The following is a 22,430-nucleotide window of genomic DNA, read 5'->3' on the forward strand; positions in this document are numbered from 1 at the left end:
ATGGGTCACTTAAGGCTTCCGCCTGAAAAAGCGCTTTGTCACGGGAGGAATCAATTCGAGCTCAGAACGGTTACATCGCTCGAATGAAGGTTCAGGGCAAGCAATAATACTAATAAAAAAAGTTGTCTGGATCTTCCGCTTTCACTGTATTATTTTATTTTCTTCTATTTCTGTATAAAAGGAAAACGGCAACTTTAGCAGCCGCTACGCATATCGTCATCAATGCTGTGGGCGAAGAGCGCGCATATGCGAGGTTGAACGCTCACGGCGGGGTCTCAGGCCGTGTGTATTTTTCCAAGCACGCGCCTCTCGACACGTTCATAAAATGGCGTTGGCGTGCACCGTCCAAATTGGGGCTATATTTGGGAGTGACGACTGGGCACGTACGTTCGCAGTGCTCTTCAGGCCGATGTTTTCCAAAGCCAACCGCTCAGCAGCCGTGTGCATGTGTTCGTAACCCCGGATCCATCGTTCTGACTGCCTAGCTCCGGGGCGCGTATCTCCCAGCAGCGGTCTACCGTCTTTGTGCCGGAGCACTCGGCTTGGAAAGTGTGGCTCAAAATTGCTTCCGTGTGCCATCGCAGATTGCGCCGGACAGCTGTCCAGACCGCGGAGCCCCTCATCGACAAAGCGTTTTGGGCCAACCTCCTGATTCCTTAAGTCGTGCAGCTAAGAGAGAGAGAGAGAGAGAGAGAGAGAGAGAGAGAGAGAGAGAGAGAGAGAGAGAGAGAGAGAGAGAGAGAGAGAGAGAGAGAGAGAGAGAGTAAACTTAATTCTGCAGCTCAAGTCCGAGCCGCGGAGTTATGAGACCTCGGAGGAAGGGGGCACTCGCGCCAAATCAAAACTTTTGAAACCAAGATACATCATGCGTAAAATGGATGCGAAATTTAAAAAATATAAGCCTGGGAGAAAGAGAAAAAAAACTGAGTTTTCTTCTTTTTTTTCCTTCTACTCGTGCCCACATTTTTTCCTAGTTTATCTTGTTTTTTTTTTACTTGTACTCTCTCTCTCTCTCTCTCTCTCTCTCTCTCTCTCTCTCTCTCTCTCTCTCTCTCTCTCTCTCTCTCAAGCATACACTGTCCCAGCTGATCCTGTGCTCTTTGGGACGTGTGAGTTGCAATTCTCTTTCAGCGTTAAAATCATTGTTCCTCAGCTTTAATACTGTTCCGGGACGATGATACCGATACTGCAAAACAGTGCAATGCAATACGGCTGACACAATAGAGTAGAACACAATACAATACAACACAATAGAATACAATAGATGGACATTAATCGAACAGAATTAGGGGAAAACCCCAAGGTGGAGTAAGTTTCTGCGAAGGAAAGTTTGACATCCACCTAAATGCAGCTAATTCGGCTACATTTAGGTGGAATTGATCAACAACTCGAAGCCTTCACTTCGAGTTGTTGATCAATTCGCTCTCGCGCTACAAACGATTAGCCTCCTGGTTAGCTCAGTTGGTAGAGCGTCTGCCCCGGTTAAGCGGGGGTCCCGGGTTCGAATCCTGGACCAGGACGAATTTTTTTGCGAAATTTCTGAGAAATCTGTATAGCTTTCCTTTGTAGCCGTTGGCTGCATTTAGGTGGATGTCAAACTTTCCTTCGCTGATGGACATTTTCAGCTGCTTTAATTTAAAACACAAAAGAGGAGAGGGATCTACCACTCCACGCACGAAGCGCCACTGGATGCGAGCCTCACGTTGTCGGTTCGCATGAGCGATTTCGTTCAGACGGGAAACGGTGCTCGGTGTGGGAAAGAGCCCACTTCGGCAAACCCCCGGCCAGTGACGGCGTCACGGTGTCTGGCCCGCTCTCAGAGCCCCGCACCCCGCCGGCAGCGAAGCCACCGCCCCCGAAGCAATCGCCTTTGAGGCTTGCGAGCGACCGACCGACTGGGCAGCAGGGGAGAGCTGATGTACGGTTTCCGGCGGGGGTCACAGCATGCCTCGGTGTAGTTTGGTGCAGCGGAACCTAAGGTGGCGCGCAGACTTCCTCATTCTCCTGTCGTGTTTAGCGAGCTACGCCACCACTCCTATCCGCCCAGTCCGCTTTTGTGAACATTGACGGGATGCAAATGAGCCCGTAAAGTCCTTTTGTGCGGCTTGGCGCAATACGAGATTTCGGACTGTCGATCCCGCTTACCAAAACATCGGCCCTGTGCACATATAAAGAATAAATATCGCTAGCGAACTTGAGGGAGGTGTTTGGACAGCAAATGAAAAATTGTAATGAAATTGCATGAGAGAAGTTGCGCTTGCAGACCGAGTCGCTACTTGCGTTTCAGATGCTGACTAGAACGGTACACGACGAAGATTACTTTCAACAATTAAGTCACACGCCACAGAGAGAGAGAGAGAGAGAGAGAGAGAGAGAGAGAGAGAGAGAGAGAGAGAGAGAGAGAGAGAGAGAGAGGAGAGAGAGAGAGAGAGAGCACATACCAGACCTCAAAAACAAAGCGCAGCCAAAAGGCAGCGTACGTATCAGCAAGTTAAAAATAAACGAAGTTTGGGCCTCCAGTCACGATACACGCTCTGCCAACGCGTTAAAGCTGTCTCCAAGAAGGTGTTGCATTTTGTTGCGCTGGGCATCGAGCAATAATCGGAACGGAGGAGAGGACGTTGCATGGGACAGCCAGGGGCGGACAGAAAAGAAGATAAGAAAGACGACGATCATCGGAAGTCATGTACATTCGTAGCGGTCTAATGTAAATACAGTTATTCTTGCTGTCTTGCTGTGACTTCGAACTGCTTTGTCCAACAAAGGGTGGCTGCTGGTGGCTCACTCCGAGGAAGAGAAGCGCACTTTGTGGGGGCAGAATGAATGGGCACCGACCAGGCTGAGCCACAGGGCCGCTCTCTGTTCAACGGGGTTTTTCCGAACTCAAGAATGTCTACAACACGCGCAACTAGACACGCGCGAGTAGACATTCAAGAATGTGTATACAACTGCGGTGTCGAAGTGCTCGGAGACGACGACTGGGCGGTCACTCGCTGCTGTCGTCCAGATGCGGCGACGCAGCCGGGCATTGTGGGAGGTCTGTTCGCGAGATCGGTCTTCGGTGCCTGTTCCCCGAAGCGAGTGAGGTCTGACGCCGTAAGCTGTCTACACGCCGTGGGGAACGGGGCCGGAGGAGGTCGGAAGGCCCGGAATGCGCAAGGGGGACTCGCGTAACTGGATACGAGCCACCGATTCCCCCTGTCGCCGTGCTTTCCAGGACCTCTCGTTCGATAGAGTAACGAGCCAAAAAGGGGCGGCTGGCGCCGCGACTTTCGGCCGTCCGGCGGCTGTCTGCACAAAGAGATGCGTCTGACTACTTTCACAAAATGAAGTAGAAAAAAAAAAAAAAAAACCCCGGAAGGGTTGTTCCGGCGACGTCCGGTTTTCATTATGTTACCCTGATAAGCCTTACTGTCCAGTAAAAGTTGATTTTAGAGTTGTCGCCGTAACTCACGTTTCATTGCGTCTTTATTCCATTTTAGTGTGTGCATCACAGCGAATACATTGCTCCTCACTTACCGGGTGGCATAGTTGTAAGATAGGGCGGATATATGGGGCGAATATGTGCTTTTGCTTTCAGTGGATTTGTCGAAGAACACATACGCCGGCTAAAAGAAATTTGCCGCCCCTTCCTAAAGGAAGTTTGAGGGAAGTGCGAGAGCTTTCTAGCACCTGAACTGCGTCAGAAACTTCGCTCGAAGTGCGTCCAGCCTTCTCTGAAGGAGCGTCAAATCGATCGTCGAACCTCCACGGGCACAAATCGCAAGCGAAGAACGAACCCATACGACGAGTTTTCGCGCGCTAAGTAAACACATCTACGAACGATTTAAATGTATACCTGTAAGTGGTTCACGAGACAAAGGTATACTATTGTACCCCTTCATGGTCGATGCATGTACTGCGGGACCGTTTCCTTCGCGCAATCATCGAGTAACCGTTTTGACACAATGGATGCCCGGTTCCACGCACGCGCCGGGTGTCCAGAGAGCTTTTCGGTCGACTAACCAGTCGATGGGGAAGGGCATTAGTTTTTTGACAGGAAGCCATCACTAAGAAAGCTTTCGCTCTAAGAAAAAAAAAGAAAGAAAGAAGGAAAGGAAAAAAGGAAGGATGGAAGGAAGGAAGAAAAGGGGAAGCAAGAAAAAGAAGGAAGAAAAAGAAGCAAACTATTCGCTGTAATGTCTGGAATATGTTCAAACTATTGCCGCGTAGGAAACCAGAGCGTTACGTGCACCGCTCGTCGCAGGACGGGCATTCGAAGCAGCGACGTATTTTGTGGCGGCGGCGCTACTACGATCCTCTGATTTAATGCGACCACCACATATTAGAGAGTTTTAGCGCTCAGTATGCTCCGTGTTGCACGTTGTTACCTTGTTGACCGGGACCCGACTGGGCAGGTGCGCATTCGTTCCGGTAGGGTGGATTAGTTCCGCGGGCCGGCCCCTGCCATGCCCGAGCATTCGTTACGGTGGGAAGTGCCCTCCTCACCGTGCCCGCACGCGCGTGCGCTGTCGGGTCCCGGTAAACATGGTACGAACAGAAAGGACAGAACATACGGAGTGCAAAAAATCTCTATTATTCTATTTGAACGAGGTATGTGTCGTGGCCTTGAGTCCGCGCCAAATGTTTGCTAAAGGTGCAGATATAGTGAGTGAGAAACATTTTATTGAGCCGGTGAAGTGGGAGTGGTTCCTTATTCCAGGAAGCCATGCGATGAGCCGGCAGCCTTCGCTCTGGAGGCCAAACGTGTCTGGACGTCCAGATCGCTGCTGGTCACCAGGTTCTCCCACAGCTCAGGTGTGGGAAGGGAGGGGGATGGAAGAGGGGGGAGGTTGGGGTTGTGCTTGCACTCTAATATGATGTGGGGAAGAGTACCGGGTTGTAAGCAGAACTTGCATGTAGCCGGGAATTGCGTGGACACTTTGTGACACTTTGTGGACACGTCACGGGGGTCCGTCGAGCGAGCCTTACCCGACCACTGCTCTTATCTTCTGTCACCCTCTTTGGGCACATGAGGCCCTGTGACACGCTTATTTATGGATGGCTATAAGGAAGACGCCGAAGTGGAGCGGCACAAAGCGGAAGGGATGAGGTCGTATGCAGCAGTGCGTGCGTGCTATTACTGCTGGGAATAGAGCTCCTGATGCAGACGCGGATCGCGCGGGCGCCGTTTCCCGGTAGCCTGCTCAAGGCTGATCCGCCAAGATTACGATGGTCGTACTTATTCCGTGATGGTGACCCATTCCCGAAAGTAACCCAAGGGCAGTGGTCAAACCCACCTAATTTAATGTAGGTATCGCCCATAACTCGGAAGTCGTAGCGGCGAGGCACTTGATTTCCGTTCTCCCAGACAGCAGTGCAATAGAAGGGACGTAAACAACTCGCAAGTGCTCTCAGGGATAAGCCGCAACCGAAAACAGCATCCGTGGCGAAACAGGGTCGTATAGCTGCACTGCTGCTTACTGATAGCGTTGGCCGCTATCCATGGCTGTGGACGTAACCCAGTTTGCGCTTTTTCGCTATTTTGCCATTTAAGCCGAGACTAGCATTATGTCGTGCCCCTAATCCTGTCACTTACGTAATTGGCGCGCGGCTTACATTCATCCACACTGAGGGCGAGTAATGGGCTTGATGTTTGCTCCCCACTTTCCTCCGCCGCAACCGCAACCTTTGCGTAATTGTCTGCGTTTTGCCGTTTAGCGCCGTGAACCATGAATCCAAACCAGCTAGCCCAATTTTCAATTTGCGCAGCCGCTGTCAGGTGGCGGAAGCGAAATTGCGTAAAATCGCCTTTTCTAGTGTCGTAAAGCCATGAAGACAAAATAAAACTGTGTTGAATATCAAAGAACTAGCTTATCGCATAGCTTACTGTGCCCCATACCAGCCACGAAAGACTATTTTCAATCTAAAAAACGGGATAAATATCGAAAAACATTCAAATTTACCGCAACAGTGACGTGATATGGGGGGGTGTGCACGATTCCACCTAATCCCAACTCCCCCGTTCCAGTCCAACTGTGCCCTTCCACTCGCGGGCTTGCCCCCCTTTTTAAACACCCCGCGTTCTAAGCGACACTGCACGCTGCTCCCTTTCCTCTTCTCCCGCAAAGGAGGGACAGGGGGGCGCCGCCTCGCCGTGACTTATGGCACTGCGCTGTAAAAAAGAAGTAGAAGAAAGTGGTTGTTGGGTTGGGCGCTTGTTTTTGGTGCTGCGAGGAATTTTCAGGGCCACGTAGCAGCAAGGACTGTTCCGTGGTTCCCAATTGGCCGCAGTGGAGGCATAGTGGCGACGCTTTTCTGCCTAAGAGGTGGCTGCTTTGACTGGCTCTCGGCCTCTTCGTTGCCGTTCAGGCCGACGTGCGAAGGCACGGCCTTCGTGGGCACGGCCTCCTTTGATGTCGCGTAGCTTTCTGGCAAGCTAGTGCACGAGCTTGGAACGGTAGAGGGTTGAAGTGAAATGATGCTGTTAAGACGGAACCAGCTAATTGTAGTAGAAAGAATTGCCTGGTATGCGTTGTAAGGGCGACAAATGGCAGCCATATGTGCTACCCAACGGAACAATATCATACGTGATACGACTGATGCTATGTAGTGCACGGTAGGCACATGATCAAATGGAAACAAATTGAAATGGCAAATGATCCAAAACAAATTACTGAAAATGGCTATTAAAGCAACAGATGCTCAGACTGGATAAACCAAGCAAAGAATATTCTATAAACGGACGTTCCTAAAAGAGGCGTTCAATAAAGTGTCGGGGGCACTTGATCTGAACGGCCGATAGGTAATAAAACCTGGTCCATCTAACTACTTTGGAAACAGTTTTAAAAGGTGATATTTCTGCCATTCCCTTAAAATAGAACAATAGCGGAAATTTACATAATATGTTTTCTGTTTGAAATGACATTCAATCACAGCTGTATTGTTGGGATGCCTGTGAAACGAGTAATGTTAGTGTTACTGCCACGGTGATCTGACCGGTTGTAATATTGATAAGTTGAGCCCACTAATTTGGGTTACGAAAATCGGAAAAGGTTTTGGGTTGCATTATTACTAGCGGACAAAAAAAAAAAAATGCGTGGCATCACTGTCTGAAAACGCTCATATCCCACATACAAAAACGCATTTCTTGCGCCCATACACCAAGAGATAAGAAAAAAAGGGCCAACTGAAAAAAAAAAAAGTTTCCGCAGTTTCAAATCAGGCACCTAAATAAAACGATTAAGTTTTAGATAAATGATCGCATCAGCATGCATAATAGTTCCTGGTTGGCTGTATAACTTTACAGAAGAGCAGAAATGTCAGTTTTAGCAGAAGCAATTAGCAGAAGCAACGCATTGACTTGTTATAATAGCGCAAATAGAGATAATTGGTTGAACGAGATTACAAAAAAAATAAAAAGAAACAAAATATATAAAAGTGAACATACGAGATCAAAAATAGGCACCTTATGTATCCCCCCCCTCCCCCAACCCCCCAAAGTGAAGACGCAAAAAAAAAAAGCCCAGAAAAGAACTACCGGTACACGAAAAGAAAAATCACAAAAACGGACCAAGCACTTAACACCCAGCGTTTTGCGAAATGTGTTATTGGCTCAGTTAACACACTCAATCGTTATATTTAACGCAAATGGAAATAATGAGTCGAACAAAATAAGACGGAAAAATAGAAATATATATACAAGTAAACTTGCAAAATCCACCATATGTTTACCCCCGAAAGACAACAATAAAGAACTCGTCAAAACAACGACGGAAACACGAATAAAAATTGTGGAAACTTACCGTAGAGTGCCGTGTATTTGCACAAAAGTGCGGAATCGGTTGACGCAACACATTTAATTGTTATAATAGCGTAGATAGCGATAATTATTCGCAGGCAAAGTAACAAAACATGCACGCAAAAACCTTAAAAACCAAAATATACACGAACAGAACTAATGAAATCAAAATTTTTTACCTTATATGCCACCATCACGAAGCGACGAGACAATTAAAACAAGTCTTTTTTAGCTTATAAGCCGCCCTCACGAACCGACGACAAGAATAACTAGAATAAACTAGATTGACGTCCCCCACCGTAACGAATGCGCGGGAATGGCGAGGGCACCCGCCGCGGTGGCTCAGTGGCTAAGGCGTTGCGCTGCTGAGCACGAGGTCGCGGGTTCGATTCCCGGCCGCGGCGGCCGCTTTTCTAATGGAGGCGAAAAGCAAAAATGCCCGTGTGTATGAGATTTCAGCGCACGTTAAATATCCCCAGGTGGGCAAAATTAATCCGGAGCCCTCCACTACGGCGCGCTTCATCGCCTGTGTTGCGTCGGCGCTTTAAACCCTACAATCAATCAATCAACAAGAATAAAACGAAACACGGATAAAAGATAATGAAAATAATCTATGCTGAGTGAAACATGAACAGGCGGCACTTTAATTATGGCGCTGCACATGAACTGTGCCAGCGGTGTCAAAATTGTGCTGAGCACCGTGAGCTGTCATCGGTCGAATACACCGTCCTTCTGCTGTCGTTCTTGGGATGCATATTATACTTAGTTGTCCTGACTTTCACACTTTATCTCCTTCAGCGCTCCACGGGAGACGATTCCGAATGCACACGTAGTTGTTCTGCAGTAAGGATTTATTTATTTATTTATTTATTTATTTATTTATTTATTTATTTATTTATTTATTTATTTATTTATTTATTTATTTATATATATCACTACAATCGCCCAAAGGGCATTATCGTAGGAGATACATAGAAGAATGTGTACAGTCCGAAAATGGACTCATCAATCTCACGCTAAGGCGACAAATATACAAGCATAAAATATAGACATTTAATAAAATATCACAACCAAGAGTTTTGCTCTACAGCAAAGGAACGTCGAAGACAAAGGAAAAAAATTAAAAAAGGAAAGAAGTTTGGAAAAGGCGAAGGAAGAGAAAAAAACGGGCACCGTATGAAACCAATCAAACGGGTAATAAAAATATTGTAATAAGCAGCACTGCGCAGTAGTAATAAAATATACAAAAAAAAGCAAATAAAAACAGGAACAAATTCACGGCAATTGAAGTATTGCTGCGTTGTGTGTGTTACAACGTTATTTGCTACAATATCCCGTCACTAAAAGTTCTGCCCTGGCGAGTTTTTAAGATTTATTTTTGAAGAAGAAAGATAGAGAGAAGAAAGAAGAAATTCAAGGAGAAAAGGCAGTAAATAACAAACAATCCGCAAACAGGAACAGAATGCAGTTTTACGCGCCCTGACTGCGCTTTCTTTTACCTCTTGCCTTCCTCCGTTTTCGGTTTTGCTCGGCAAGACAGATGGGCTGCTACGCTCACTAAAACTAGACTCGCAAACTAAAACTAAAACTAAAAAAAAAATAACGTCGCCGTAGCCCTCCTTCCCCTTGACCGGAAGCCTTCCGCATCCAAACAAGTTCACAAAGGCCGCGCCCACCCGAGAGGCCCCCGCGGGGAGAGGGGCCAGCAGTTTCAAGGGTGGTTCTGGCACGGGTAAAGTCGCACGCAGGGGAAAGGAAAGGGGGAAGTGACACGCGGGGAAATCGGCACAGTGGTTTCGGAACGGGAGGATGACCCGCGGGGGGCGCGTGCTACACCCAACGTTTATTACACCCGATATGGGCATAGGGGTACTTGTAGAATGTGAACGAGCTCTAAAAACATAGTTCTCAGTGCGTTAATTGTACGTTATCATTCAAGTGATGTGATCTTGCTGAGCTAGAGGCCCCTCTACAATCTCCCAGTCACGTTTCTTGGAGGCAGCCAATCGCACGAATAAGATTCTGTGACCTCAGAGACAAATCGCCGGGAAGTGGCCGGGGAGTCGCCGCTGGTTCGCGTGTTTTTTCTAACACCTCGATTTTTGCTTCACATGTTTTCTCTAATACCTCGATTAGTTGTTTGAAGTTTGCGGTAAGATTGGTACCGATACAAAACCTTCAAAAAGCGCAACACTTACGCTTTTGTTATGCATATATACCAACTAGCCCAGCTCGACATTTTGGTACCAGTGTTTTTTTAAGGAACCAAACTTGTATTTTGATTTCACGGCTCCCTTCAACACGCGCATCAGAATCCCCGAGAAGTGCTCCCATGTTGCCGTTTGACTCTTGGCGTGGCCATAAACGAGTACCAAGGGCACGCGACCGGGTTACGCCGGTCCTAGGCGTCCTACATTGGTTTCGAACTGGCCGCTTCCTCTCTGCCGATCGCCGTCTACAGCCGCATTGATGGCGAATCAAGCGCCTGGCCACGCGCCGCCGCCGATGTGTTTGTGCGCAAAGGCTGACATTGGGACGAATTGCCGCGCGCTATATAGCAGCGCACTACCGAGAACCGGGCTAACGTATCCGCACTTACCGCTGACAACAAGTGCGTCCCTCGAAACACCGCCGTCTAACCTTAGCGTTAAGGGCGAGCAGCGGGTCGGTTATTGGGTGAGTGCCTCAATCGGAGCAACGTTCAGAAGATATCGGCGTAGACACTAGACCGGCTATCTCTGTTTAGCCACAATGGTAGACGGTTACTTCGGAGTATGACAAAGTGATGTCCGGTTAGCTAATCTGTGACCATCTACTCTGCTGTCGGGGCACAGAAGTGGTCAAAGGTAAAATACAAAGGTAAAGGTAAAGACGGCTGCAGGAAAAAAAAATGGGGTGGGAGGGGCAGGGGGAAGAGGAGGAGGGATTTGCTTCTGCCTAAAAGTGCGGAGATCGCAACAATCTTATTTGCTACGTGATTTTGTGCGGCGCTGTGTTGAGTCAGGAAGTGCGATATACCGTTTTTACTCTACTCTAGGCACCCCCTCTTTTGCACGTTTGTGATGGCCAATTTGGAGGGAGGATGTGATTGGATTCGAAAAATTCAGAATTGCACTCATTCCTTCCCCCTTTTTTTTACTCTACTCTCTAGGGGAGACGGGTGCGATGTATGACGTCTTATTTGGCAAATGTTAAAAAAAATGAATAGGTGCAGACCGAGCAAGCGTGCTGGGAAGCCTGTGAACTTCCTGTGAAGCCTGTGAAGCTTCCTCACAGAAAAAAAAGAAGGGGAAGGGGGGGGGCTTAAATTTGCGTGCATTTTTTTCTTCTATTTTTTACGGAAGTAAGGAAGGGTTCTTAGAATCAGGGGGGGGGGGGGGGGGGCGTAAAATCGCGTAAATGCGGTAATCACTGTCCCTGTTCGGCTGTTAGGCCACAAATCCATCATCAACCGTTGTGAGCCAAATGTGAGACGAAGACATCGCCTGACGATATCCATCTCCTCAATCCATCTCACATTTTGTTCCGGACGAATTTCATCATTCCCTCCCGAGTTTTGTCATTTCACACTTTCGCATTTTTTTCCGGTAGTATCTAACTTGCCATTCTGTAGCTCTTCAAGTTTCTTACTGTGGCTCCGGGCTTCTTTCTTTCTATAAGCCCTCACCAGAGCTTTCTTCAAGGTCCATAAGACCGCAGCTTACGGCATCACGTGTGGACAGCGCACAACGCGTGTGCATTGACTGTAAGCTTGTCTTTTACGTGACACAGGTAACCTGCTCATTACTTGGAAGTGCTCGCCTATTTTCGTGGTTTTTGGCCGTAGTGTGTGTGAGAAGCAGTTGTATTCCTATAGCTCTTTTGACATTTCGTAAACTTTTTAACTGCACAATTTGTTTAACTGCACATCTGTTTCGCACCGTTTATATATATGCTAACTAATTTTCGTATGACTGTTTTGTGCTAAAACAAACACCGTTAAGTTGGGGGAATAAATTGTGCGGATATTACTATCCGCGCTGTTTCTCACTACTGGTTTTCGTTGCTGTCTCCACGTCACAAGAAGGACACAAAAAGTTGTGCCCTTCGTGCACACTCGTCTTCTCTGGTGTAATTGGGCCCAGCGCTTGCTTTCCCGGCGGGGACCATTATGCTGCTTTGGCGTGACCTATACAACCACATATCGCATAAGCAAACTCACTCGCGAACGTCGTGCACTTCCCGTCCGGGTTTTAGAAATGCGAAACGTCCTGGGCTAGTCTGCACCGGCTTTATATATATATATATATATATATATATATATATATATATATATATATATATATATATATATATATATATATATATATACATACACACACACATTGAATGCGTCTGACTCACTCATCCTTGCACAACCCACTCCGGTAAGAATGGCTTACCTGTCAAGCTCTTGACCTGGCGAATGCAACGCTGTTATTCACGGCCGTTCCGCTTCACGCACCGATTTAGACGAATAAAAGCTGTCGCGAAGCAACATTCCATCCGGTCGCTGTTCGCGGATATAGTGAGCGCGTGAGTATGCGTCCGCGCCCCTCGTTCTATGCTTTCGTGCAATTCGTGCGTCAAACGCGTGGCACGCACTCGTCCATCCGTCGATCCGCTTCGCTTTTGCTCGTTTTCTTCTTTTCTTTTTTGTTCTCCTCGGCTGCTTGTCATTTGTTATTCGAAATTTGTTGTGCGCAGGTTTGCAGGCAACTGTAGACATTGTATCACGCCACCCTACCAGTAACATCATTTCTCAGGTCAACGTAACCAAATGTATTTAGTTATCATCATTATATATATCTTCTTTTTCACGGAGATGTAAACTGCTTTTACTGCGTGCTCGGCCCAAATCGACCGTTTTGCTCGAGCCCTTCTGCTCTCAATGCTGTAAACTGCCAACCTTTCTCGCGTTTTGCCTCGACTACTTATGCGCGGCTTGCGAGCTCGGCAGCGGTTGTTGCAGGTCGCCTTCTACCCTCGCGCTCGACGGGTGCAACACCTCGTGGACGCAATTAATTGCCCGCGTCCGTGCCCAACCTATTGGCGAAAGACGCGCGAGGTAATCCCACGCCCAGCCTGTTGTACACCTGGCGTTGTAGGCGCGCACCGAGCGCTGCCGCGACGCAATCTTCAAGCATGCGCTGTCACCTCGCAGACTTCACCCCGTTCTTCAAGGCCACCCCACTTGACTTACGGAGGAGGCGTTTACTATTAAGGCGTACACGTGCATGCGCTCAGGTAGTACATGAAGGAAAGGGGGGTTTGCTTTCGGGTTGGTCTGATCCGCCTGTGGCAGCAGCGGTGACCACGCCGGGGAGATAAAAGATTAAAGGGCTCCAAATCGGCCCCGCGGCATTGGCGGCCGTCGGCGAGCGCGCGCGCCGATTATGCGAGTCGTCGTTATCTCTCTGGCAAACGCGCGCGTTGCCGCTTCAGGTGTTCTGCTTTGTGTCTGTGCGGTGCTGCTGCATCGGAAGGATCGGTCAGAGCTGCGGCCGAGATGAAATGAGGGCTCCCTGAGCGCTACGGTTCGTCCCGGTCGTGGAGGGAGCTAGCGCTCGAGCTGCCGGAACGGAGCGCTGGTGGCGTGGACGCGTGTGCTTGGCAGCGCACGCGTTGTGGATTTCGACGATGTCGGCCAGCCCGCTTTTGAGAATTGTGCAGCACAAGAAGTGCAACCTGAAGAGGTACGTGGATGGCCGCGCATTCGAGCTTTCCCGCCTCTCTTTTCAATTTTGGACGAGTGTGATCAGCGCTACTACGTGATTAGTCCTGTGGGTGTAATCATAGCTGCGCATAAACAACTGAGCATGATAGATTATCGCCGTTTGAGCGCGTCTATAGAGTCGCTTTGTCAATCTCAAATGCGTGGCTCTTATAATCTGTTCAAAACTAATGTTTCCTGCGGCTGTTCCGGAATTGGTACTTGAGACGGGATGCTTGTTGGATAAAATCTCGCTCAACCGTTTGGTGTAGATAGCACACGTAATGGTTCATTTTATTCTCCTTTTTCTGCAATTGTTGCTTTTGTTTGTTTGTTTTTCTATCCGGCCCTCCGGTCTCTTCAGGAGAGCATGCACCCGATTTAGATATGGCATGGTAATTGTGTGCTGTTGTTAATGCATAGACGTGCGTCTGAAACACAATACTTGTTAACAATGTTTTCCGACCGCGTTACCTTCCAATGGCTTCCAGGCCACAGCGGCATCATGGGAAACGAGAAAGCGGACGCGTCTGCCCTCAGGCGCCTGCAAATGAGAAAAAGAAAGATTTTCTTCACGAAGCATGATGCCGCCGCAATGACGAAGGCACTAGCTCTATCGGAAAGGAACCGTTTATGGTCCTTGCAGCAGCATCACTACGGTTTTTTACAATCCATAGACCCATATGTCAGAATGCGGCTGCCAGAGCGTCTACCCCGCCACTTGGAGACGTTGCTGCATCACTAACAAATTCCTATTAAATGCAGAGCATTTCAGTAACTCACGATGTCACCCGCGTTGACGTCCGTAGTCGTAGTCCGCACCCCTCCCCCTACACTATATAAAAAAAAATACTATCCGGCGCCTGGTTTCGATCCCTCGACCCTGCGGGCGGAACGCAATGTACATGGTGCTTTACCCACTGCGCCACAAAGCCGACACAGAATGGGAGGCTACGAACGCGCCTTATATCCTTGACTCATTCAAACTACGTCAAGAAGCGGCTGATACAACGCATTCACTACCACCAACTCCCCAAACACTAAACGTTAACGCAATACACCCACCCCCTATGCGACGCATTTACTCGAGTCCCCCTCGCGGGGAGATGGGCCCAATTTTTCTACAACGGATCGGCCAGACATCGAGCCCATATTGCGATAATTGTGGTTCACTTGAAACAGTTGAACACATATTACTGGAATGCTCTGCCTATGCCGACTCAAGGTGCTGTTTACAACATAAAATTGATTGCCTCCACCCTGGACCATTGACTTTAAGATTGGTACTTGGACCATGGCCCTCTCCCTCCGCTCAGCGCAAAATCTTGTCCGCGCTATTCGAATTCCTCCAGGACATTGGTGTGTCCACGAAATTGTAGTCGTTCTTCCATCTCAAGAACCTTTGAACTTAATACCCTGAAGAAGGATCACATTTTATTTTATTTTCTCTACTACTACTCTCCTCTCCTTCACTACACCTACTACCTTTTCCCCTCTCCTCCTTTCCCCGCAGAGTAGCATCATGCCGGCGAACTGATGTCGGCAAACCTCTCTGCATTTTCCTCTTTAATAAAGAGTTTCTCTCTCTCTCTCTATTCATATCAGCCGTTCACTCTGATATGCTAAGGCTCCTTTCTGCGAACGTCACTGTGCGCGTTACAGCTAGCAAAAAAGGAGCGCATATGAGAGTCGGACTGTCAACGGAAAACTCTATGTCACTAAAGTGCCGCAAAAATGAGTGACAACACGTGTTGCTGATGTAGCATTATTTTTTCACTTTTAGTCCGATTAAATTTGTCTGTCTTCCCAACATGCCTTTTATCTCACCACACCGTTATCACGCGTTTCATTCCGTAAACAAAAACGCTGGTTTTCTGCGAAACTGAGCTCACGATGTTGTCTGCACCGAATGTCGCGGAAAGCGACGTAGTAAGGGAGCCACACAGCCGGTCGCCCGTTCGCCGTGCTGGCCTCGAGCGCGAGTAGCGATCTATGTCCGTGCCCTGAGCCCGTACGAACAAACACCCTATTTGTTCTCGTCATCATCGTTATTCCTCAACCCTTAATGCCGTGCACGCTGCCTGTTATTTTCTTGCCAGATATCTTTACTAGAAGGAACCGGAACCTCCATACCAACTTTCCTACCCCGTGACGACCACTTCAGCCACAGATCTTCGGCCAAGTAAACCGGTTCCAAATTCTGCTCCGTTGCTGCTTCTGATATTGTAAAGGTTAGCATCCAAAGAAAACGCTATTAATAATCGCGAAAACATTTTAGAGAACCGTAGAATTGAGCTCGCCTCTGCACCAACGAGCAAGCTTGCCTACGAAACCGAATGTTTTGATCTGACCGTGTAAGTTATGCCTAACTAGCGGCCACATCATGCGGACTAACTCTTTCTGCCTCGCCTAAACGCGTCTGCCAGCGGATGGCCGTGTAAAAGCTCACCACCCACGTGCGCCTTGTGGTCTCTTTAAGACGCGATAGAAGAGTGGAGGGCCTCCCATCTACGCTGCATACCGCAGGGATGCCATCTGGAATAAGAAATCACTTCCTTATGTCGGCGCTCGCGATGAACACACCCGACCGCGCATTTCTCAGCTACACCTTCTATTTCTGTTTCCCCTTCTTTTTTTCGCTTGTGTCGCTTCAGCAAAGAGCTTCTTGTTGCATAAAGGTACAAGTCAAGTTTTGAGCTGCAGACGCCTTCCGCCTTGTACACCCGTATCTACGTAGAGAAACCCTGCGCAAACGCATTAGCCGCCACTCTGTCGGTGTGGGCGTTTTTTGCGTTGTTCTGCTTGCATTTATTTGTCTACATATACACTTTTGGTGATGCCAGCCGGAGGTGATAATTTTCGAAACCGCACGGACCTCTCTGCAGGACCTGCAGGGATATATATTAGTCGACAAGCCTGAGGGAGAACAAGATTTGTGCACAGTGATGACTGAGGAGTACTAATATTAATAATATTAACAGCTGCGTGATAGAGCCGTTGAGTGCGTTAGGTATTTCAAAGGTGGTGGGTTGGGTTCCACCCCGGGGAGCAAGTTTCTCCCCACTTTCTTTATGAAAAAAAAAAAAAAAGATCCCGAACAAGAATTGACGCATTTCTTCTCGCTTGCCTTTCTGGCGTTCCTTTTGTTCTTGACTTTTGGCTTTTCCTGTATAAATGTATGTTGTATGTATGTGTGTGTGTATGTATGTATGTATGTATGTATGTATGTATGTATGTATGTATGTATGTATTTCTGTATGTATGTATGCATGCATGTATGTGTGCGTGCGTGTGTATGTATGTATTGATTGATTGTAGGGTTTAAGGCGCCGACGCAACGCAGGCGATGAGGCGTGCCGTAGTGGAGGGCTCCGGATTAATTTCGGCCACCTGGGGATCTTTAACGTGCGCCGAAGTATGTATGTATGTATGTATGTGTGCGTATGTATGTATGTATGTATGTATGTATGTATGTATGTATGTATGTATGTATTTATTTATTTATTTATAATACCTCAAGGGCCCCAGTCAAGGGGTGTTACATGAGGGGGTAGACAGTTCAAAAACAGATGATTTGTTCGATGGCTTCTTTGAAATGGGCGATGCTGGAGTGGTGCACGATGTCAGCAGGAAGATCGTTCCATTCTATTGATGTTTGCACAAAAAATGAAGAGTGATGGGCAGTGGTATGCGCACGGGGTGGATAAACCGCTTTCGAATGGCTAATACGGCATGAAAGACGATGAGCTGGAACGATAACATGGTTTAGGTTCAATGCATGATAAAATTTATGAAACAAACACAGTCTTGAAATTTTGCGGTGTGAAGCTAAGTTAACCATGTTAGCTTGAGATTTTAGTTCGGTGACGCTACTGTGATAGGAGTAGTCTGAATAAATGAACCTGGCAGCGCGATTTTGGATGGATTCAAGTGTTTGAATAAGAGTGATTTGATGTATGTATTAGTGGAGAAGATTAACCATGCTCACCAAAAGCACCAGGATTGGCATGACCCAGTATGGTTTACGTTGACCAGTGTGAGCAGCGCCATCATCAGCACGAAGAGAGTGCTCGTTGCCCCTTCCGCCGTAAGCGGTTTTTAACCTCTCGCCTATGAAGCATTACTATTACTACTGCTACTATACTACTACTAAACTGTCGCCTGCAAGAAAAACCTTCGCTAATAAATCTTATTTCAATATTATAATAGCGTTACATTAGTTTCAGCTTTACTCAGCTACGATTTTCAGCTCTTCTCTGTGTCGTCGCCTTCGGTCATCGGCTTGTGGCGCAAAATTTCCGCCTAGTTGTCGGTCTTCTCCGCAGCTTGCGGTTGATCTGTGTCACCAATCATTCCCCTCTTCGTTTCAACAATGCAGGATTCTCACGATGTATGCGCGCATTTAAGAAACCTGGCGAAGCTGTGTCTCGCTGAAACATTTATACCAAAATTTGGTTACTCTCCGGCCCTGCAGAAGGGGGCAGCCTGCGCTAACGTTTATTGCCGTTTTGCCACGATTGAGCGTGATTGAAGTCTCGTTTAGTTGCTGGGGGATGACTGGTGGATGCGAACGTATCCGCGTTCCTGTTCCCAACGTCACCGAGCCTTCCCACGCCCGGTTCGTTGGACCCTCGCGTGGGATAAAATGGTGAATAATTCATCAGAAACGTGCTGCTATGGGTGTCATTTTAGTGCGTATACATAAGATGGCCACAGTTCTGAGCGTTGGGAGGAGATGATAATAAAAAAAAAAACTTTATTGGTCCGAGTCGAGGCGCCGATACTAGGGCATCCGCACGGTGGAAGGCGCCCTTAGTCCGGGATGCCTTGGAAAGTGCTGAGAGAAAATAAGAGACAAAAATTGGATTTGATTGACTGTGGGAGTTTCACGCGCCGACGCTACACAGGCGATGAGGCGCGCCGTAGTGGAGGGCTCCGGATTAATACCTGGGGATCTTTGACGTGCGCCGAAATCTCGAACACACAGGCGTTTTCGCTTTTCGCCTCCATCAGAAAAGCGACCGCCGCGGCTGGGAATCGAACCCGCGTCCCTGGGCTCAGCTGCACAGCGCCAAGCCACTGAGCCACTGCGGCGGGTGAGACGAAAATTAGAATGCATGAAACGGTCTTTGTTTCGCCTTAGCGTTGGATCGATGTTTTAGAGTGCCAAATTGCAAGAAGGCTATTATTAGTCTGGTCCGCCAAAGCCCTACGTGGCTTTGGCAGGTGAGATTTTTTGTCCCGTCTCAATAACTAAATAAACGATCTCATCATCATCATCATCATCATCATCATCATCATAAATAGTACCTGGGCATATGTTGAATGAAGTGATCCTACTAATTGACACTCCGATTCCAGATTAATAGTTCTCCTGGTTGACAGTCTGTTTACCCGTACGTGAAAATTGTCTGTTACAATTTGTGTGTCACGTGTTTATCAGTCAAACGTATTACGCAAGCGGGATGCACCAAACGTCGGGACGAATCCTGGCGGCACTTCCCAGAGTCAGCCTCCCCGCTAGGAGTAATTTGCTGAGCGGATGGCGTACAAAACTCTCGTGTGCTAAGCGTGCTGCAAAGCCATTTTCTGTGTACATAGCCTCTACCCCTCTTCGTCCGCCATTTTGTTGTGCGCCGTCACCGCAACGGTACGAGCAGGACCGATGATGACCGACCCTGCAAGCTGTTTGCATTCTCACGCTTTGGTATGAGGCATGACGTCATGTTCTGAATGCATTCCGAAGGCGCGCACGAAATACTTCCCTTTTCCTCGGCCGCGGCCGCACTTCCCTTCAACGCGACTCCCTGAGAACGCATGGCAAGAGCGCTTCTTCGCATGCTCAGGGTCACGTTCGGGTTCTCATCACAAAGAGGGGCGTTTTTCGCCGTGCACGTGGACAGGAGGGACGGAGAGAGGGAAAAAAACAATAATAGTATTTAGTTGCTTTTTAGTACGGAGCGGCGTTTCAGTAACCGAAAATTGTACCCAACAAAAGTGGAAGGGGGATAAAAGAAGCCGAAAGGGCGCCAGACTCCAAGTGGGGGGAGGGGAGACGGGCAACAGCGGGTTCCCGCAGCGTTTCTAAGAAAACGGGTGGGTGGGGTCCTCCTTCCGTGCGTTACTTCTTCCAAGACTGGCTCTCTCTTTCTGTCGTCTTTTCTTGCGATTATTGTTTTGTTTTGTTCCGATAACTGCTGCGGCTGCGCTGTTTATTTTCCCGCTGCACATGGTACTGCCATGCACATGGTATGCGCGTCGTTCAGTCCGCCTTGCACCGAACGACGCGTCTCCAGTTTGGCTTTTTGGCAAAGTGGCGGGCGGCGGTCTCCGCGGGAGACGACAAGCGGCTTCCTGGAAGAAGGCTTCACGGTCATGCCTGACACGGAAAGATCCTTCGCTGCTGCAAACGCGTGATTTGCGGTAAAGCCCCCTTCTCGTTTTCTTCTCCGTGGTGGCCGGCTAGGCTGTGCTTGAATCACGACCGCTTGAATCGAATCACGAGGCACTTCCCATGATTATGCACCGCTCTATCTGGCTGTGTTGCGCAATGTTGCGCGTGCGCGAATGAAAGAGACCTCGTTTTGCTCTATTTGTTAGGTTAGCATTCGATGAGAACCAATCTTTCTTCACTATTTTCTAATCATTCTCTGTTTATCCGTCTGCTTGTTGTTGCAAGTAAGCCAGCCTTGTTGTGGGGAGTGGTTTTCGTTAGTGACTTTGTCGTGCTTGCCAAGTTTGCTTGGGTTACTTGATTTTATTTCGTCTGATTTGCTAAGTCTGATCAAAGTATTCCGTTTTCGCTTCTACGTGAACCGAATTAAAATTTGTGTTCACATTTGATATTGGTCAACATGGTGGGTTGAGCAACTACCGTACTCAGTGAACTGCCGCATAAGCGGTTAACCCGCTCGTTCCCAGTATTTTAGTTTGAATTATTAGCTCGAATGGCATACACAAATGCACTTAGCATAATTGAGCCTGTTTGGTTATTACTGGGCCAAAGAGCACCGAGGATGATTCTGTGTTTCCGTGCGCTCCTTTTGACACCGTACGACCATGCTAATCTCTGTGGGGGTTTGAAGTGGCGGATGGGGCGTGTTTATCTCGCTCGCTTCGCCGCCATTCTCGGCCGATATAGTCACGTCCCTGTGTCTCGTATCGTACGACGTGTTCAGCGCCCTTTGGCGCATATCTCCAAAGACGCATGCTTCCTCAGTTGACCGCAGCACAAAGGGCAGAGCAGAAAAAGAAAAGGTCGGTGTGTCGAAAGTCTTCGGCTTCTTAGTGGTCCCTCTGGCTTAAAGATAACAAAAGAAAGCATTTTGAGATGAGAAAAGTCGGGTTGATAAGGCTTTGTTGAGAAAGTCGCATCGATTTTCGTCTGACAGCTCCGCTGTTATATCTCTACAATGTGAAGTGGCTTGGCATCAGAAGACCACGCATGCTTGAATTCTATCCAAGAACGTTTTACACTGACCTGTGCCATGCGGGACCACACACTGACGTTAAATTCTGAGAAATCTTGCGCAGTTATCGCCTCGTTCGATGTGGGGGGACACGTGTGCACCTGTAGCTTCGCAGTCTTACAATGTAGGATACGATAAAGTCACACAGTGCCTTTTTTGTTGTTGATCAGGGAAAATCGGTAAATGTTTCCTAGAGAAGTTTGTGGTGGTCACTTTTACCTCTGCACGCATCAAATTCGCCTGCTTCGTATAATTTTCTCGCAGTGAAGAGAGAATGAACATGACCAAATACACATCGGGAAGCTCAATAAGGAAAAAAAATAATGCTTACGTGTGGAATATTTAAATGCGCTTTGATGCGGGTGTAAGTACACATGGTATAAATGACCCCGGAAAATGGTCCCGTTGTTGTCATTAATGGCATAAATGTCCAGTTAGGTATTGAAAATATATTGCGATATTTGCCAAATCTAACCAGAAATATTAGTCAGTTAAACTTGCGGAGTCATAATGAAAATGTTGTTACCATAAGCATCGTGCTGAAACACTACGTTTGCAAACAACGCTAATTACACGGACAACGTATAGTCGCGCTGATTTCAACGCGACCATTTTTTTTTCTGTCTTATCTCTGGGGTCATTTCTGCGGGGACAATTTTTTTTGTTTGAAATTTCTCCGGGACCAGTTTTTCCGAGGAAAATTTCTCCCGGACCGAATTTTACGTAACGAACAGTTTTGTCCGACTTCCCGCGTTTGATAAGGTTTTAATGTATTGAAGTTTGACTATACCGAAGTCATCGGGCTCCAGATGAAACAGCTTGGTTATATTTTTACATATGACCAAGTGTCTACACATAACATAGCAATACCGGCAGAGCATCCAGTGTAACAACCATGAAAAATACGTCACGCTTACAATACCTCAGCTTGCCCATCGCCGTCTATATGTGATTCATAGAATTTATCACGAATTTCGTATCACGAATATCATAGAATTTATCATCACGATCCGTATACTTGCGCTTCATATGTTTCGGCTCGCATCGATGACCGACATAAAGTACAATAATTTCTTGACTTGTCGAACGAATTTTTTTTTGCAGTCTTTTATAATTCATTCCTCGCACAGAATTTGACTGGGACTAATCCGGACCGATCGCCGCCATTGAAGACCATTATCAGTTTCGCGCTACTTCAGCTAACACCTTTACTTCAGAAGCAACCTAAAGCTGTCACACACGAATTCCTTGCTACATTTTCTTGTTTTAAAGTTATTGTATCACCCCCCCCCCCCCCCTTCTCGAATGAACTAAACTGAGGTCTTCATTTTTCATTCCTTTTATTTACTCTCAATGCCATTCAGTCGTTACAAAGAGGAGCGCGCCAGACAATAATAATAAAAAAATAACACAAAAAAAGAAGTGTAACGGGTTCAATAATGTCCAATGA

General features: G+C 47.6%; 1 protein-coding gene across 3 annotated transcripts in view; it reads left to right on the plus strand.

Annotated features, from left to right (window-relative positions):
• Positions 1-22,430, plus strand: part of LOC144173891 (proton channel OtopLc-like) — a gene marked incomplete at its 3' end in the record, with an annotated part of 91,802 nt that overhangs the window by 51,289 nt on the left and 18,083 nt on the right. The window contains 1 exon segment of one of the 3 annotated variants that reach the window (XM_077702204.1): positions 13,170-13,494. Within the exon segment in view, the coding sequence (XP_077558330.1) occupies positions 13,439-13,494 (56 nt within the window). 3 annotated transcript variants of the gene reach the window in all.

The sequence above is a fragment of the Haemaphysalis longicornis genome, unplaced genomic scaffold (assembly GCF_048455015.1).
Source record: "Haemaphysalis longicornis isolate Haplotype H1 unplaced genomic scaffold, Haemaphysalis longicornis Haplotype H1 scaffold_3, whole genome shotgun sequence".
Lineage (NCBI taxonomy): Eukaryota > Metazoa > Arthropoda > Arachnida > Ixodida > Ixodidae > Haemaphysalis > Haemaphysalis longicornis.